Genomic DNA, 20000 nt, shown 5'->3' on the forward strand with positions numbered 1-20000 from the left:
TTGATTGAAGTACAGGCTATAAACTATCGATTACACACCTTCGTCACACTCTTGCTCAGCTTGTAGATTGATGTGTTTTGGGGGCAAGGAAAGGACACAAGGAAAGGACACTGGTGTGCAATTAAATTCAGCCTTCAGGGTCAAGCATAAAAATGGCAAACCTTTTAAAGAAGTTCCGCTTGTCTACCAAGCGGGAGCGCCATGAAATCCAAGACACTTATTCTGCTCAATAAATCTCGCAGGTCTGCAGTGCACACCTCCTTGGAGTCCATGCAGTATGCAGTCTGTCTGTCTGTCTGTCTGTCTTATCTATCTGAGAGAGCTAGAGAGCTCTAGCACATGTCTATACGCCCACGGTTTAAAATTTGTGTGTGTGTGTGTGTGTGTTTGTGTGTGTGTGTGTGTGTGTCCCGTCCAGGGAGGCCCCAGTACACCCATGTAGGAGAGGTCCTAGACGGGGTGGACATGCGTGCTGAGGTGGCTCTGCTCTCCAGGAACATCCTGATCTACGGAGAGATGGAGAGCTCCTGCTACGGAGACAACCTGTGTCACTTCTACAACCACGACACCTTCGGAGGCCACGTCAAGGTGTGTGTAGGAGGTTCTACTATACCGTCTATGCAGAGTCATCTAGTAAGAGAGTGGCGACACTAGCGTCATAACTGTGAGCGCCACAAGCTCAAAACGCACCACTGTGCGCGTTTCAAGCATGCGTACGGGTTTAATTCACGAAGAAACGGTTACAATCTGGAGATAAGTGGTTTCTTCTCTGACAGAGAGACGATATATTATCTACACAAGACACTCCATCTCTATAAGTCTTTTATGTCAACACTGTAGCACCATACTGTACACATGGTGAGGTCAAACCCATTAGTACATGTCCCCTGACCGCACACGCACGCACGCGGTGATACATAAGTCCAATATTTATTCAGTATAATTAAAGTACTGTACTGTACTGTACTGTACTGTACATACACAATAACATTCCTCAGGCTGTATGTAACCTAGCCCCTTATGCTCAATGATCAGTCAGTGTGTGTTTGTGTGCTTGACAGAGAGAAAGGGCTGTACTGTACTGTGTGTGTGTGTGTGTGTGTGTGTGTGTGTGTGTGTGTGTGTGTGTGTGTGTGTGTGTATACGCACATTTCTATGATGCTGGCAAAATCTGCGTAGGAGTGCATGGGAGCATTTGAGAGATTTACAGTATGAGTGAGACACCGGGCTGTGGTGTGTGTGTGTGTGTGTGTGTGTGTGTGTTATGTGATTGTGTCTATGCGAGTACTGTATGTGCACGAGTGAGAGAGAGAGAGAGTGTGTGTGTGTGTGTGTGTGTGTGTGTGTGTGTGTGTGTGTGTGTGTGTGTGTGTGTGTGTGTGTGTGTGTGTGTGTGTGTGTGTGTGTGTGTGTGTGTGTGTGTGTGTGTGTGTGTGTGTGTGTGTGTGTGTGTGTGTGTATGTGCTTGCGTGCATGCGTGTGATTGGCCAATGCTCTAACGGGAACCAGGCAGAGCAGATTAAGACGTACCCACACAAGACCTCCTACTGCATTGCTTCTCAACGTGGGGTCCGGGGACCCCTGGGATCCATGGGGGAGTTCCAGGGGGTCCGGGGACCCCTATAGGGGTCCATGGGGGGGGTTGGGATGCGTGGGGGGGTCCGGGGAACCTTAGGGGTCCATGTGGGGTTCCAGGGGGTCCGTGGGGTGGTTCCAGGGGGTTCCAGGGGACCCCCAGGGGGTCTTCGTTGGTGGTGGTCCCCGGCACAAAACATTTTCAGATGGGCGTCCGCCCCGAGTTCAATTCCTTGGCAAAAAAATTGAGAACTACTGTGTCAATTTAAAATTATTCAATATTTATTTTTCCTTTTTTCTTTTTTTTGCACAGCCACCCCACAGGCTTGACTGATTTCTGAATGATACTTTTACAAGTTCACAGCTTTTTGATCTATTTGCTATAGTAGCCGAAGTATAAAATAGTGTTAAAGTGCTTAAACTGTTGGGTTTACAGGGGTCTCCCTGGAACCCCCCTGAAGGACCCCTGGGGTGGGTGGTCCTCAGACCACTGATCTAAAGAGGAACATTTGGTTTTGGAGCATTGCTCTGAGCCTCACATCATTACCGGAGCGGGGCAGTAGATTAGAACAGGCGTTCTCAACGTTTATTGTCTGGGGACCCCCGGACATGCTTTGGCCATGTCTCGCTTAATTTCCATTTCCAGCCATTCATTTGCAAAAAAAAAGAAAAGAAGAAAGACTTATTTTTTTAATAATCTGGAGACCCCCCCAAAATAATTTGGCAACCCCAAATTCTGGGTTCTCAACCCACAGGTTGATTAGATTATTCAGGTTTACAAAGTATATTCCTAAAACACCAGGACATAACAACCCCCCCCCCCCCCCCCCCCCGACCCTCTGGCCCGAACCATTGCTTGGACACAGATGTTGTGTGTGTGTGTGTGTGTGTGTGTGTGTGTGTGTGTGTGTGTGTGTGTGTGTGTGTGTGTGTGTGTGTCCCACATCAAGGACAGCATTGTGTACAGTATAGTGTATAGTATATGTGTGAAAGCCAACAGCCTGTAATTAACACCACCACAGCTGTGTTTACACACAGGGGACCCCCATAAGGCTTCCTCCTCCCCCTACTCCTCATCATCCTCCCCCCTCCTCCCCCTACTCCTCATCATCATCCTCCGTCCTCCTCCTCCTCCAGTGTTTGGTAACTCTTCTGTACACCTGTAACTCTATGCTGCCTCCTCCTCCTCCTCCTCCTCTTTCTCCTCCTTGTTGTGTTTGGTAACTCTTCCTCCTCCTCTTGTTGTGTTTGGTATAACGTCTCCTCCTCCTCCTCTTGTTGTGTTTGGTAACTTCTCCTCCTCCTCCTCCTCTTGTTGTGTTTGGTAACTTCTCCTCCTCCTCTTGTTGTGTTTGGTAACTTCTCCTCCTCCTCCTCTTGTTGTGTTTGGTAACTTCTCCTCCTCCTCCTCTTGTTGTGTTTGGTAACGTCTCCTCCTCCTCCTCTTGTTGTGTTTGGTAACTTCTCCTCCTCCTCCTCTTGTTGTGTTTGGTAACTTCTCCTCCTCCTCTTGTTGTGTTTGGTAACTTCTCCTCCTCCTCCTCCTCTTGTTGTGTTTGGTAACTTCTCCTCCTCCTCCTCTTGTTGTGTTTGGTAACTTCTCCTCCTCCTCCTCCTCTTGTTGTGTTTGGTAACTTCTCCTCATCCTCCTCTTGTTGTGTTTGGTAACTTCTCCTCCTCCTCCTCTTGTTGTGTTTGGTAACTTCTCCTCCTCCTCCTCTTGTTGTGTTTGGTAACTTCTCCTCCTCCTCCTCTTGTTGTGTTTGGTAACTTCTCCTCCTCCTCCTCTTGTTGTGTTTGGTAACTTCTCCTCCTCCTCCTCCTCTTGTTGTGTTTGGTAACTTCCTCCTCCTCCTCTTGTTGTGTTTGGTAACTTCCTCCTCCTCCTCTTGTTGTGTTTGGTAACTTCTCCTCCTCCTCCTCTTGTTGTGTTTGGTAACTTCTCCTCCTCCTCCTCTTGTTGTGTTTGGTAACTTCTCCTCCTCCTCCTCTTGTTGTGTTTGGTAACTTCTCCTCCTCCTCCTCTTGTTGTGTTTGGTAACTTCTCCTCCTCCTCCTCCTCTTGTTGTGTTTGGTAACTTCTCCTCCTCCTCTTGTTGTGTTTGGTAACTTCTCCTCCTCCTCCTCTTGTTGTGTTTGGTAACTTCTCCTCCTCCTCCTCTTGTTGTGTTTGGTAACTTCTCCTCCTCCTCCTCTTGTTGTGTTTGGTAACTCCTCCTCCTCCTCCTCTTGTTGTGTTTGGTAACTTCTCCTCCTCCTCCTCTTGTTGTGTTTGGTAACTTCTCCTCCTCCTCCTCTTGTTGTGTTTGGTAACTTCTCCTCCTCCTCCTCTTGTTGTGTTTGGTAACTTCTCCTCCTCCTCCTCTTGTTGTGTTTGGTAACTTCTCCTCCTCCTCCTCTTGTTGTGTTTGGTAACTTCTCCTCCTCCTCCTCTTGTTGTGTTTGGTAACTTCTCCTCCTCCTCCTCTTGTTGTGTTTGGTAACTTCTCCTCCTCCTCCTCTTGTTGTGTTTGGTAACTCCTCCTCCTCCTCTTGTTGTGTTTGGTAACTTATCCTCCTCCTCCTCCTCCTCTTGTTGTGTTTGGTAACTTATCCTCCTCCTCCTCCTCTTGTTGTGTTTGGTAACTTCTCCTCCTCCTCCTCCTCTTGTTGTGTTTGGTAACTTCTCCTCCTCCTCCTCCTCTTGTTGTGTTTGGTAACTTCTCCTCCTCCTCCTCTTGTTGTGTTTGGTAACCTCATCCTCCTCCTCCTCTTGTTGTGTTTGGTAACTTCTCCTCCTAACTCCGATCTAGTGTGTTTGGTAACTTCTCCTCCTCTCCTCCTCTTGTTGTGTTTGGTAACTCATCCTCCTCCTCCTCTTGTTGTGTTTGGTAACTTCTCCTCCTCCTCCTCTTGTTGTGTTTGGTAACTCCTCCTCCTCTTGTTGTGTTTGGTAACTTCTCCTCCTCCTCCTCTTGTTGTGTTTGGTAACTTCTCCTCCTCCTCTTGTTGTGTTTGGTAACTTCTCCTCCTCCTCTTGTTGTGTTTGGTAACTTCTCCTCCTCCTCCTCTTGTTGTGTTTGGTAACTTCTCCTCCTCCTCCTCTTGTTGTGTTTGGTAACTTCTCCTCCTCCTCCTCCTCTTGTTGTGTTTGGTAACTTCTCCTCCTCCTCCTCTTGTTGTGTTTGGTAACTCCTCCTCCTCTTGTTGTGTTTGGTAACTTCTCCTCCTCCTCCTCTTGTTGTGTTTGGTAACTTCTCCTCCTCCTCCTCTTGTTGTGTTTGGTAACTCCTCCTCCTCTTGTTGTGTTTGGTAACTTCTCCTCCTCCTCCTCTTGTTGTGTTTGGTAACTTCTCCTCCTCCTCTTGTTGTGTTTGGTAACTTCTCCTCCTCCTCTTGTTGTGTTTGGTAACTTCTCCTCCTCCTCCTCCTCTTGTTGTGTTTGGTAACTTCTCCTCCTCCTCCTCTTGTTGTGTTTGGTAACTTCTCCTCCTCCTCCTCCTCTTGTTGTGTTTGGTAACTTCTCCTCCTTCTCCTCTTGTTGTGTTTGGTAACTTCTCCTCCTCCTCCTCTTGTTGTGTTTGGTAACTTCTCCTCCTCCTCCTCTTGTTGTGTTTGGTAACTTCTCCTCCTCCTCCTCCTCTTGTTGTGTTTGGTAACTTCTCCTCCTCCTCCTCTTGTTGTGTTTGGTAACTTCTCCTCCTCCTCCCCAGGTGTTTGGTAACGTCTCCTCCTCCTCCTCTTGTTGTGTTTGGTAACTTCTCCTCCTCCTCCCCAGGTGTTTGGTAACGTCTCCTCCTCCTCCTCTTGTTGTGTTTGGTAACTTCTCCTCCTCCTCCCCAGGTGTTTGGTAACTTCTCCTCCTTCTCCTCTTGTTGTGTTTGGTAACTTCTCCTCCTCCTCCTCTTGTTGTGTTTGGTAACTTCTCCTCCTCCTCCTCTTGTTGTGTTTGGTAACTTCTCCTCCTCCTCCTCCTCTTGTTGTGTTTGGTAACTTCTCCTCCTCCTCCTCAGGTGTTTGGTAACGTCTCCTCCTCCTCCTCCTCCAGGTGTTTGGTAACGTCTCCTCCTCCTCCTCCTCAGGTGTTTGGTAACGTCTCCTCCTCCTCCTCCTCCAGGTGTTTGGTAACGTCTCCTCCTCCTCCTCCTCCAGGTGTTTGGTAACGTCTCCTCCTCCTCCTCCTCCAGGTGTTTGGTAACGTCTCCTCCTCCTCCTCCTCCCCAGGTGTTTGGTAACGTCTCCTCCTCCTCCTCCTCCAGGTGTTTGGTAACGGCTCCTCCTCCTCCTCCAGGTGTTTGGTAACGTCTCCTCCTCCTCCTCCTCCTCAGGTGTTTGGTAACGGCTCCTCCTCCTCCCCAGGTGTTTGGTAACGGCTCCTCCTCCTCCTCCCCAGGTGTTTGGTAACGGCTCCTCCTCCTCCTCCCCAGGTGTTTGGTAACGTCTCCTCCTCCTCCAGGTGTTTGGTAACGTCTCCTCCTCCTCCCCAGGTGGTTGGTAACGTCTCCTCCTCCCCAGGTGGTTGGTAACGTCTCCTCCTCCTCCAGGTGTTTGGTAACGTCTCCTCCTCCTCCAGGTGTTTGGTAACGTCTCCTCCTCCTCCAGGTGTTTGGTAACGTCTCCTCCTCCTCCAGGTGTTTGGTAACGTCTCCTCCTCCTCCTCCCCAGGTGTTTGGTAACGGCTCCTCCTCCTCCTCCCCAGGTGTTTGGTAACGGCTCCTCCTCCTCCTCCCCAGGTGTTTGGTAACGTCTCCTCCTCCTCCTCCCCAGGTGTTTGGTAACTTCTCGTCGGTGCACCTGTCCCACGTGGAGCTCAGGAACATGGGCCAGCAGGCACTGAGAGGTCGTTACCCGCTGCACTTCCACCTGTGTGGCGACGTGGACAGGCGTGGGGGCTACCGCCAGCCCACCTACCTGGACGGGCTGGCCATCCACCACTCCTTCTCCCGCTGCGTCAGCATCCATGCCACCAACGGACTGCTGGTCAGTGAGACACTGTGTGTGTGTGTGTGTGTGTGTGTGTGTGTGTGTGTGTGTGTGTGTGTGTGTGTGTGTGTGTGTGTGTGTGTGTGTGTGTGTGTGTGTTGGAATGTTTTAGTTTCAGTCGACTAAATATAAGATTCTAGTCGACTGAATGTACAGTTGATTTAGTCCACTAAAATGTATTTTGTCGGGCCTTGATGCCGTTGTAATGACTAAAATAGCTGACCTACAAGCTCACAACGCGTCGCAGTGCGACACGTTGTGAGCTTGTAGATTGGGGGTCCCTGGAACGACATATTTTCAGATGGGGGACGGCGGCCAATTACATATCATTTTTGGGGTCCTTGACATGAAATAGTTTGAGAACCACTGATATAGAAACAAAGAGTTTTTTCAGAAAACTGTCAGGATTTAGAAGACATTTGTAAAATATGTTCTCAGGTCTTTATGGGTTAATCGGTTTCCTCCGTGAGGAGTTGGTACAGGAATGTGTATTTATCTCTCAGTTTCATACAAATGAGTATAGTAAACAGCTGTGTTTGCGTGCGCGTGTGTGTGTGTGTGAGCGTGTGTGCGTGCGTGCTTGTGTGTGTGTCAATATCAGTGGGTGCTCTACAATACAACACAACGTTGTGTGTTTGCGTGCACGCCTGCCTGTGCGCGTGAGTGTGATTTCCATTCCTGACGTCAAACGATGACATGCCAGCGTGTGTCCTTCGACGCGATGACAGGAACATAAAGAATTGTCCTTCCTGAGGAAAGAAAGCAGGCCAGATAACGAACGGCCCGTGTTCCTGTTCCACTGTGGGACACACGTCAGGATCTTTTCAAACGTTTATAACTCAAGTCGTTGCTTCTGGGGGGGGTCCCTGGAACTACATATTTTCAGATGGGGGTCGGAGGCCAAGTACATATCATTTTCGGGGTCCTTGACATGAAAAACTTTGAGATCTACTGACATGATAGAAACATAGGCTCTTTCAGAAAACTGTCATGATTTAGAAGACATTCAGTAGAATCTCAGGTCTAGATGGGCTAACACCAGTGTTGTTTTTGGCAGCACATTTTAATTTTAGTTTTAGCCATCGTCTCTTGAATTGTCTTAATTTAGTTTTAGTCACATTTTAGTCATCTGGAATGTTTTAGTGTTAGTCTAGTTTTGGTCGACTAAATGTACAGTTGATTTAGTCGAACAAAATGTATTTTGGCGGACCTTGATGCCGTCGACTGTTTTTTTCACTTGCTGAAAATAGCCGATCTACAAGCTCACAACGCGCCGCAGCGTCGTGTCGTGTAAAATTACTTATAGTGGATCTCTTGTCCACTAGTCCCTTCCTAACATTTTAGTCTAGTTTTTATTTGACAAAATTGTCAGTATATTTAGTGTTAGTTTTAGTCATCATAGCTTAGTTTTCATTTAGATTCTATTCAGTTTTTGTCAGTGGAAAAAGGTTAGTCGACAAACATTTTTCGTCTTAGTTTTTTGTCGACGAAATCAACACTGGCTAACACATGTATACTAGTAGGCCGTATTTTTGAGGTCCCTTTTCGTTCAGTTCCGTTCCCACGGAAGGGGGACTACACAATTCTTTCTATATAAAAGAGATTTATAGGTAGAAAGTCCAAATTAAAAAGTTCTACTCGTGCCCTCCTGCAGTTTTTTTATAATCCGTGATCGAAGACGGGACTATTTCTTACAAGGCGTAATAATATGTGCAAGGGAAGTGGTGTGGTTTTGGTCACGTGGACCAATCGCGTAGCCGCTTTATTCCCTTGAGTATGCACGTGACGTCATCGTATGCGGAAGAACTTTTTGTTGTCAATAGCAACCTAGCAACTCACTGTTGCCACGCTGTTTTCATTCACTCTAAACTGGGAAAATGGGAAAGAGCCGTTGTGCGATTGACTGTACAAACAGATTAAAAAAGAACTCGGAGCTATCCTTTTACAGACTGCCGAAATGTAAAGAAAAAAGAAGTAAATGGATCGCTGCACTTCGCCGATGTAGTCATGTTTCAGGGCTACTGGATTTGCGGGTGCCACTTTCACTTTGTGTCAGGTATGTTGCTTTTTTTGTAAAACCATACGTTCAATGTAAAAGGGCCTTTTCACACAATGTCCCGTTTTAAACTAACCTAACGGAGTTCTCTTCTTGTGGACCAAGAAGTGGATTAACATAGTCCGTTCCCCTGAAAGAGATCTGGTCAGGAGTAATTACTCATCAACATGTTACGTGAGTCCGTGGAAAGACTTGCTGTTAATGTTCTTATTGATCAACACACCCTGCAGTTACTGAATGTTAAGTCTCCATGGTTTTCCTCAGAATATCGTATGACACTGATTTATATGACACATTAAGAGTCCACTGATAACCACTACAGTGGTTTAATATCAAACTTTTTTTTGTTTGTTTTTTTCAAGGACCCACATAACTTTTGATTTGCTATTGCACAAATGGACTTACTCTGAGAGTGTACGAATGGAACCAAATGGACCCATAGTGTCAGAGTTACAGACCTGCATGTGTCCATTTGTACACTCAGGCTGTAAGGGTCCATTTGGTTCCATCTCTCAGAGTTACAGACCTGTAAGGTCCATTTGGTTCCACTCTCACAGACCTGTAGGCTTAAGGCCTAAGAAGGGTCCATTTGGGGTCCAATGGGGTCCATTGGTTCCATTTGTACACTCAGTTACAGACATGCAGGCTAATCCTCTCTCACTCTAATGCCAGACTGGCATTAGAGTGAGACACTGGCATTGCCAGTGTGTGCCAGTGGTCACCCTTGGCACCCGTGGTTAAAGCTGCCTACCCCTGCTCTACACCAACAATGTTGTGAGCTTGTAGATCTGCTATTTTCTGCAAATGTTCCCTCCAGAATAGGGATGCTATTGTTCCAGTGGTTAATGTAAAAAAATAATCTCACAATGATTTGGTAGCCCCGTCCCGGATGAGTTTGTTTTGAGGCTGATGTCTGAAACGGGACATATGTGAAAACACCCCATATATGTAAACAAATTAATATCATATTTCTAGTAAATGTTTTTGTTGTTTTTGTTATTTAAGGGGAAAAGAGTGATGATCCTCTACATCCTGACTACGGGCCAAGGTTATTTGGTTTCACCTCCATCACTGATCGAAGTACAGCAGAGATACAGACTGTTGTTGAAGTCCCAGGCATTGGGGTCCAGACAGAGGAAACACAAAATGACATTGCCTCATTACATGAACAGATTAAATCTTTAAATGCTGAATGTCAATCACTTAGGGATAAAGTCAACAAATTAGAAAGTGAGTTGAAACATCGTACTCTTGATCCTTCAGAATTTGATGACAGCAAAATGAAATTCTTCACAGGACTTTCATGTTGTTGTTCAATTTTGTGTCACCACGTTTACCACCTCCTGCAAAACAGTCACTTAGTGATACTCAGAGACTTCTGCTTACACTGAGGAAGCTGCGCCTCAATCTGTCTGAGGAACTTTTAGGTTACCTCTTTGGCATTCATTGAGTCAACTGAGGTAAGCCAAGCAGGTTCATCTTGGCAGCAGTTTTAACCTTGACCAGTCAACTTTCAACACACTGATCAAATATGTGTGCCACCTGTATGGCAATCATCTGCCAAAAACGTGAATGATGCAAGGTACAAATCATTCTGTACGGCATCATCAGCTTTGCCAGAACTGTCCATTCCCCCAACAAGTGATGCTCTCCACCAACATTGCAAAAGGGCAAACTATGCATATGCAAGCAGCAGTGATGAGACGTTCTCTGACTAGTAGGATGTGTGCTCCTTCACTCATTGGCAGTGGATGGGGCATGGAGGATGGGGAGTTAACAGTAACATGGATGACTAGAAATCCTGCCCCTGATAGTGTGTTGCAGGTAGTCCACTGTAATTGTAAAAAACAAAACAAATGTGAGACTGAAATATGTTCATGTATGTCTGCAAAACTGTCTTGCACTGATTTATGTCACTGCCAGGACTGTGAAAATGTGTCAAAGGAAACAGAAGAAAGAGGTACATGGGATGATGACTCTGATGAAAGTGATAGGGACGAGTAACCCAACATGTTACCATGTAGGCCTACTACTTGTTTTGTTCAACAATTATTATAAGGTGTTATTGTGGTGCATTTGTATGTTATTTTGTATTTTAAATTTTCATATATTTCCTTGGCGGGGGGGGGGGGGGGGGTGGATGTACAGATGACAGATGCTGTGACCCTTTGCTGTGACCCACTTGTAAATAAATAAATGTTTCATACCATATGTTGTAATAATTCTGACCTCTACTACTTAAATTTTTAGTCTTGTCCATTTGTTGCATTATTCCAATTTAGGGGGTGGTAACATTTTCATAGATTTTCTGCCATGTTGGTCCAAGGTGCCCTGATTTTCTTTTCTACCTTTCATTACACATTAGGTTGAGACATTTTCTATGTATGAAACATAAGCTCTTGGCACAATTTACTGTGTAGGTTTCATTGTACTGTGTGGCAAACACTTAAGTTGAAGCATATTCTTTAACAAATATGCTACATTTTATGATATAAATTCACATATGAGTAAACTAAAGGCACCAATACTTATTTCAGATGTTAAGTATATGCATTTGACATTTGAGAAAAAAATGGTGTTGCCAAAAACACATTTTACAAGCAAAAACAGCAGCACACGATTTTCGTTTTTTGGTTATACACTGTTTATACATTTATGGCTTTAAAAAAAAACAGCAGGATATTATGAGTAGAACTTTTAACCCAAAGTCTAGAAGGGTATTATCTATGAAAAAATGCATTGAATGCGTAGTTCGCTTGACATGGGAACGAAACTCATTTTCTAAGCACTTTTTCATGGGTCCCAACACGGCCTATAGTCATTAAAACCCATTTTGTGCGGGAACCCCTTTTGGTGTTTTAACTAAGCATTATGTTATACTTTAGCTATTGAAAAATAGAAGATCTACAAGCTCTTCTCTCTTACGAGCTTGTAGGTCTGCTACTTTAGAAATATTGTGAAGATGAGGCACACATCTTTGAATATATATTCTTTCAGAAGACTTTTTTTTTATTTCGACGTCGGGCCTAAATGGGTTAACCCCCCCCCCCCCCCCCCTCCCCCCTAGGTGAAGGACACGGTGGGCTACGACACCCTGGGCCACTGCTTCTTCCTGGAGGACGGCGTGGAGCAGCGCAACACCTTCTACCACAACCTGGGCCTCCTGACGCGCCCAGGGACCCTGCTGCCCACCGACCGCAACGACACCCTCTGCACCGCCATCCGGGACAAGGTGTACTGGGACTACACGCCTTCGCCCAGCACCGAGTGCAAGTACGTATACCGTCCACTAGGGGCTGCGCGCCTTCGCTCAGCACCGAGTGCAAGTACGTATACCGTCCCCTAGGGGCTAGGCGCCTTCGCTCAGTACCTAGTGCAAGTACGTGGGCAGGGGTGGGCAACTTTGACCATGGAGAGGGCCACTATATAGTTCCACACTCACTCCAGAGGGTCACTATATAGTTCCACACTCACTCTGGAGGGCCACTATATAGTTCCACTCTCACTCCAGAGGGCCACTATATAGTTCCACACTCACTCCAGAGGGCCACTATATAGTTCCACACTCACTCCAGAGGGCCACTATATAGTTCCACACTCACTCCAGAGGGCCACTATATAGTTCCACACTCACTCCAGAGGGCCACTATATAGTTCCACACTCACTCCAGAGGGCCACTATATAGTTCCACTCTCACTCCAGAGGGCCACTATATAGTTCCACTCTCACTCCAGAGGGCCACTATATAGTTCCACACTCACTCCAGAGGGCCACTATTATAGTTCAACTCTCACTCCAGAGGGCCACTATAGTTCCACACTCACTCAAACTGGGGGTCCTTGAAATCAAATTAGTGTAAATTTGGGGGTCCTTGGAATAAAAAAGCTTGGGAACCAGTGTTGTACAGTATCTGAGGAATCTCAAGTGTTTGTGTGGGGGGGGGGAGCGCACTCAGACAGGTCTTCTCAGACATTGTACAGAACACAGTGAAACACAGTGCAGTGAGAGATAACCTACTCTTATCTCTGAAACAACAGCCTCTCCTCCTCTCTCTGGAAGAGGATTGGGTGTTTTTCTTTCACTAGAAGCAATAAAAAGGCCCTCTGTGTTGTTGGGGGCGATGTAGCACGATCCACTTTTCAAGTGTGTGTGCGTGCGTGTGCGGAAAAGACTCTCGTTCGGCTTACGGTTTAAACAAGTTGATGAACTTGTCGGCTGATCAGGAGCGTCCTCATCCACGGCTTACCGTACGTTGGCGTGGTGGAATATTGAGAGATGATTGGTGATGTCGTTAAAATCTCCCCTCCCTGCTTAGATTAGATTCCACGTTTGAGTATTTGTTATCGCAGTACGTCTCATCATACGAAGTACACCAGAGTTACATTAAGATGGCATTAGTTCTAAGGTTTCAGGGACTGTATCCAATTAGAGCTATCCACCGAGATAAAGAAGGTAATTTTTTTAATATCCACTCTTTGTGTGTGTGTCTGTGTGTGTGTGTGTGTGACTGTGTGTGACTGTGTGTGTGTGCGTGTGCGTGCGTGTGCGTGCGTGCTTTTGTGTGTTTTATTCCAGGGCAGTTTCAACGTTCTGGATCGCCAACCCCAATAACAACCTCATCAGCAACGCAGCAGCTGGCTCTCAGGTGAGCCCCCCACCCTTTTTATCCCATTTTGTAACCCATTTTAAGGGGCGCTAGCCCCTTTTATAAACAGCTTTTTTTTATCGCCACACGTCTAAGATTTGCCATTGACAATGAAAGGAGAATTCAGGTCAAATGTCTGCTGAATCTTGTCCCCGACACTGCGCAAAAAGCATGGAATACGGATGTGTATATTATAGGAAACTCCCATTAAACTTTCCAACAAACTCCGGTAAACTCCCGAATTGTACCATCACACCTGTATATTACTGTATATGAACTGTATATGCCTGCTGAACTTGAGGTTTACCAGCAAATCTATAGTCCCCATAATTGCCCGTTAACTCTTCACACAGTGTGCACACACACGTCTCAATATATTTGATTATGAAAAACTAGGTTTTTGTTTTAAGAAAGGTATTTTTTTGTTTTAGCAGATTTCTTATGTAAAGCTCGGGGGGAGGGGGGGGTAGAATGTTTTGATTGAGTGAAATGGAGTTCGAAAGACTGTTTTCATTTTATTGTACACTTATGCAATATTGAAGCAATCGATTTGTATGGTGTGTCCTATAAGAACAAAACTTACGTCATATGTAAACGAGCAATTCGGCTAACCAATCACATGTTGGCGGGAACACTTGGCCAATGAGGGACCACCTTATGTACCTTATTTAGCAAATAGCAATGTCAAAATGTCCGCTAACATACATGTACGATGACAAGAGCTCTCCTCATTTCACACGGGTGTGATTTTTTATTTTCACTCCCTCGTCCTAACTGACCTCATGCTTCCTTCCATGCATGAGGGAGTCCAAGCTGCTTCTTTTCACCTGACAGGGGAGAGTTTCCCTGACATGGGGGAGAGTAGTTTTAGATACCATTACTGCATGTTTTTTGTGAGGGTACCTAGTACCTACCCTAGTATTGACCCTAGGGTGGTCCGGGGACCCCCAGGGAGTTCCAGGGTTTCCCCAGCTAAATCATAGTTTGGAACCAAATGGACCCTTATGGGTCTGTAACTCTGAGAGTGTACAAATGGACCCTGACGGATCCATTTGGTTCCATTTGTACACTCTCAGAGTTAAATTAACATTGACTAGTAGACTAATATGCATGTCAAACTGGGGGTCCTTGAAATTAAGCGGGTTGAGAATCACTGCTAGAGATGTAAAAACCTTCTCTTATGGGGGTCCCTGACATATGTTTTCAAATGGTGGTCCTAATTAAGAGTCAATTTGGGGGTCCTTGATATGAAGAAGTTTGCGAACCACTGCCCTAGGGGACACGGGCAGAACATGCAAACTCCATACAGTCAGAAAGGCCCTTTTGCCAACCCCACCTCAGGCACATGGGCACTGATGACGCGGAGGAGAGAGCTTAAGGACCCCCTGGGGGTCCCCGGCCCGGGACCCGTACATTGAGAACAACCGCTATATTTCCTGAAGGCTTTTCCTGGCTCAGCCGCTCTTCGACCTTTTAAAACGAGAGGCTTTTCCTGCTCACGGAAACGTCTCCGGTGTAGAATGCGATCCAATAAAGCGGGGTTTAGAGATAAGGTTAGCGTCTGATAAGATAAGGAACCTGCTGTCGATCTCATTTCCTACGCCGACACAGCTGAGCCTCGATGACGAGGGTTGTCGAGGGCAGTCTGCGGTGTTTTTCAGGCCAGGGATCCTCCATAGCTGACAAAGAGATGAAGCTCCCACCACATAATACTCTTATGTCTTTCCACATTAACTCTATCTCTACCGCTATAGCATAAACCCCAGCATACCAGTTCATTTTAAAAAGTCAGAGTTTGACCGACCCCCCCCATCATTTGAAGTTCCTCAGAAAACAACCACTTTTAGAATCAGCCTCAGTCCTAATTGGGTTCATTCCTTATTTATTTGGGTACCCTGCACTGACGAAATAAATGATCTGTCTCGAGCTGGAAACGTTTGGGAGACCCCCCCCCCCTCCATCACATTGATGGAGTAAAAAAATAAAAAATAAATAAACAGTCCCAGCTGAGGCCAGAAAACCACATTGATTGCTGTGGACCAGCTACACAGTGAGAGCTTTTCACCTCTTCATGTCATCTCTGTTGTGGTTGTGTGTGCGCGTGTGCGACTGTGTGTGTGTGTGTGTGTGTGTGTGTGGTGGTACGTGTGTGTGTGTGTGTGTGTGTGTGTGTGTGTGTGTGTGTGTGTGCGCGTGCGCAGGATGCGGGCATCTGGTACGTGTTCCCCACCTCCTCCACGGGAGACTCCCACGGCCGTGTGGCAGAGACCAAGGCGGAGCTCACACCCCTGGGCATCTTTTACAACAACCGGGTACACTCCAACTTTAAGGTACATAAATACACCCCTGGGCATCTTTTACAACAACCGGGTACACTCCAACTTTAAGGTACATAAATACACCCCTGGGCATCTTTTACAACAACCGGGTACACTCCAACTTTAAGGTACATAAATACACCCCTGGGCATCTTTTACAACAACCGGGTACACTCCAACTTTAAGGTACATAAATACACCCCTGGGCATCTTTTACAACAACCGGGTACACTCCAACTTTAAGGTACATGAATACACCCCTGGGCATCTTTTACAACAACCGGGTACACTCCAACTTTAAGGTACATAAATACACCCCTGGGCATCTTTTACAACAACCGAGTACACTCCAACTTTAAGGTACATAAATACACCCCTGGGCATCTTTTACAACAACCGAGTGCACTCCAACTTTAAGGTACATAAATACACCCCTGGGCATCTTTTACAACAACCGAGTACACTCCAACTTTAAGGTACATAAATACACCCCTGGGCATCTTTTACAACAACCGAGTACACTCCAACTTTAAGGTACATAAATACACCCCTGGGCATCTTTTACAACAACCGAGTGCACTCCAACTTTAAGGTACATAAATACACCCCTGGGCATCTTTTACAACAACCGAGTACACTCCAACTTTAAGGTACATAAATACACCCCTGGGCATCTTTTACAACAACCGGGTACACTCCAACTTTAAGGTACATAAATACACCCCTGGGCATCTTTTACAACAACCGAGTACACTCCAACTTTAAGGTAGGCTAAATGATACAGAAATACACCCTGGGTGTCTTTTACGACTCACTCAACTTTAACCCAATCCAAGACGAGGGAAGACGGGTTAAGTTTATGCACTATAACCCCCCAGGACGTCATTTTGCGTCTTTTTTTTTCAAAACTTTTTTTTTGTAGAAACGCTGGCACCTGGCCTGCGTTTCTATTGTAATGTACTGGCATGGATTGTGTTTAATGATATTTGGGAGACAAGAAACACATTCCTGGGTTTTTCATGTGGGTATTATTATTTGTTTTTAGATAGGCTGTGCAGGTACTTTAGAATGTAGATCACATGGCGTGGTCCTACAAATATATAATTTAAATTAAATATATATATACTTAATACTTTTTGGAATCCGACACTTGAATTGAAGTAACTTGTTTGATTGACATCAAAAGGTGCCTGTCAGCTCAAACTCACAAGAAATACTTCGTTTTCAAGATTGTTGTGCCAAAAGTAAAACGCCCAGTAGCATTACAAAAAGAAAACCCTACCAAATGTCCCTCTATATTTCCCCATTCAGAGTGTGTTTGTCTTGCTGTATGTAACGCCAGCAGCGCTATTCCAAAGCCCCCTCAGGTACATTTTAAACACATTTCAGCAATGGGATCATAATTGCTTTGGTGGGTAAATCTTGTTGGGTTACAGGTCATTTTAGAAAGTGGCTCTCAAGTCAAATAAGTGTGGGCACCCCATAGATCAACTAGTCTTGCATTACCAGACTGTTGACTCTCGCAATTTCCAAATGCTTCATGAGTAAAGGCCAAGCTACACCAGGCTTTTCTCGCGCTTTTACTCTAAACGCGCGGACCGTGCGTGCGTAAGCCAAATACCCGGGCTACATCGATCTGTCAGACACGCGGCAGGTTTGTGCGGGAACTTCCGGGAGGATATATAGATACGCGCGCATGGGGGCATACGCACGTAATTTTTTTTTAACCGATCCTATTTTTAGAGCACACGTAGGATGGCCCGCGGTATCCGTGCGTCTGGTGTAGCTGGTATCATTGACATATATTGGTCCTATCCAAACGCGCAGTAAACGCACGCAGTAAACGCACGCAATAAACGCACGCAATAAACGCATACGCACGCACGCAAAATTGCCTGGTGTAGCTTGGCCGTTAAATATAAAGCGGAAGTGGAGCCTCCTCCACACGTTTCGTCTTTATATTCGCGCAAATTTATTCCAATATAAATATAAATCATCTACTAAGCTACTTCATCTACTAAGAAATCATCTGCTAAGCTTGTTGTTGAAAATACAAAAATTAAACGTAAAGATATTTTAAAATATATTTCCGTGAACGGAAATGGCAGCTTCCTTACTCAGCTCATGGGGGCTGTAGTTCCAGACTCTATATAGCATTCCTTACTCAGCTCATGGGGGTTATAGTTCCAGACTCTAATATAGCATTCCTTACTCAGCTCATGGGGGCTATAGTTCCAGACTCTATATAGCATTCCTTACTCAGCTTCTGGGGGCTATAGTTCCAGACTCTATATAGCATTCCTTACTCAGCTCATGGGGGCTATAGTTCCAGACTCTATATAGCATTCCTTACTCAGCTCATGGGGGCTATAGTTCCAGACTCTATATAGCATTCCTTACTCAGCTCATGGGGGCTGTAGTTCCAGACTCTATATAGCATTCCTTACTCAGCTCATGGGGGCTATAGTTCCAGACTCTATATAGCATTCCTTATTCAGCTCATGGGGGCTGTAGTTCCAGACTCTATATAGCATTCCTTACTCAGCTTATGGGGGCTATAGTTCCAGACTCTATATAGCATTCCTTATTCAGCTCATGGGGGCTGTAGTTCCAGACTCTATATAGCATTCCTTACTCAGCTCATGGGGGCTGTAGTTCCAGACTCTATATAGCATTCCTTATTCAGCTCATGGGGGCTGTAGTTCCAGACTCTATATAGCATTCCTTACTCAGCTCATGGGGGCTGTAGTTCCAGACTCTATATAGCATTCCTTATTCAGCTCATGGGGGCTGTAGTTCCAGACTCTATATAGCATTCCTTACTCAGCTCATGGGGGCTGTAGTTCCAGACTCTATATAGCATTCCTTACTCAGCTCATGGGGGCTGTAGTTCCAGACTCTATATAGCATTCCTTATTCAGCTCATGGGGGCTGTAGTTCCAGACTCTATATAGCATTCCTTATTCAGCTCATGGGGGCTGTAGTTCCAGACTCTATATAGCATTCCTTACTCAGCTCATGGGGGCTGTAGTTCCAGACTCTATATAGCATTCCTTATTCAGCTCATGGGGGCTGTAGTTCCAGACTCTATATAGCATTCCTTACTCAGCTCATGGGGGCTGTAGTTCCAGACTCTATATAGCATTCCTTACTCAGCTCATGGGGGCTGTAGTTCCAAACTCTATATAGCATTCCTTATTCAGCTCATGGGGGCTGTAGTTCCAGACTCTATATAGCATTCCTTACTCAGCTCATGGGGGCTGTAGTTCCAGACTCTATATAGCATTCCTTACTCAGCTCATGGGGGCTGTAGTTCCAGACTCTATATAGCATTCCTTATTCAGCTCATGGGGGCTGTAGTTCCAGACTCTATATAGCATTCCTTACTCAGCTCATGGGGGGCTGTAGTTCCAGACGCTATATAGCATTATGAGATTGTGGAATAGTTGTCTGGCTACGAGAGACTATAGATCAACAGAAGGGTTTATGATCAATGGATTATTTCTCTCCGGGTATGGGATGCTGTTACAGAGGGCTGTGTGCTCTGCTCTGTACTCGTTCTGCCAATGGAGAGAGAGAGAGAGGGAGAGAGAGAGATGGCACTTTATATCTGACAAACTCTGCCAAGACTGCTGCTACTGTGTTCTCTCTCTCTCTCTCTCTCTCTGTAAATGAATGCCCCTATACTTTTACTATTCTTTCTTTCTTTCCCTTCCCTCCTCCCTCCTGGAGGAATGTTCATATTGTTCTAGGTTTTAAACATATTGCACAATAAAGTTCTGCTCATAATTCTGTACTTGCTCACTTGACTTGTGCCAGGCACAGCCACGCACGCACAAATGCATGCGCACACACACACACACACACACACACACACACACACACACACACACACACACACACACACACACACACACACACCAAAATGGGTTAATTATTGTACAAGACGAACTCCCCAACCACTGTAACCCCAGCATCTGTATTGTGGGTATCTATAAGTGCATGCAGTATTCCAGGCGTTGCAAAGAATAGTCGCATGCGCGCACCCGCATGCACGCACGCACACGCACACAGGTACAATAGCTCTCTGTGAGGACAGGGGCTTTGGGTGTTAAAGCCAGCGGGCTCTTGTGGTCCGAGGGGAGACAAAGACCCTACAGTTCCAGAACCTGGAACTGTAGGGTTCATATCCCACCTGGACCAACGCAGCGCAGCACTGCCTTACCCGTCTGTCTGTCTGTCCCTTTTGAGGCTTTGGGCTTTGGGACATTGTAATGAGAATGTATTGCTTATTTTACTGTCCATTGACAGTTATTGTGGAACATCTAAGACATCCAATGTAGGGTCTCCTATATTTCTGGTGTGAAGTGGCACGAGGGAGGGACCCCCATGAAAAGACCACCCCCGTAGCACCCTAGCCCCTGCCCCCATCGGTGCTCTCTG

General features: G+C 45.9%; 1 protein-coding gene across 1 annotated transcript in view; it reads left to right on the forward strand.

Annotated features, from left to right (window-relative positions):
* Positions 1-20000, forward strand: part of cemip2 (cell migration inducing hyaluronidase 2) — a 106633-nt gene that overhangs the window by 56114 nt on the left and 30519 nt on the right. The window contains 5 exon segments of the mRNA XM_083783494.1: positions 419-588; positions 6322-6534; positions 11661-11866; positions 13170-13239; positions 15441-15569. Of these exon segments, the coding sequence (XP_083639620.1) occupies positions 419-588; positions 6322-6534; positions 11661-11866; positions 13170-13239; positions 15441-15569 (788 nt within the window).

This window comes from Protomyctophum parallelum, assembly GCF_964188405.1.
Source record: "Protomyctophum parallelum genome assembly, chromosome: 15".
Classification (NCBI taxonomy): domain Eukaryota; kingdom Metazoa; phylum Chordata; class Actinopteri; order Myctophiformes; family Myctophidae; genus Protomyctophum; species Protomyctophum parallelum.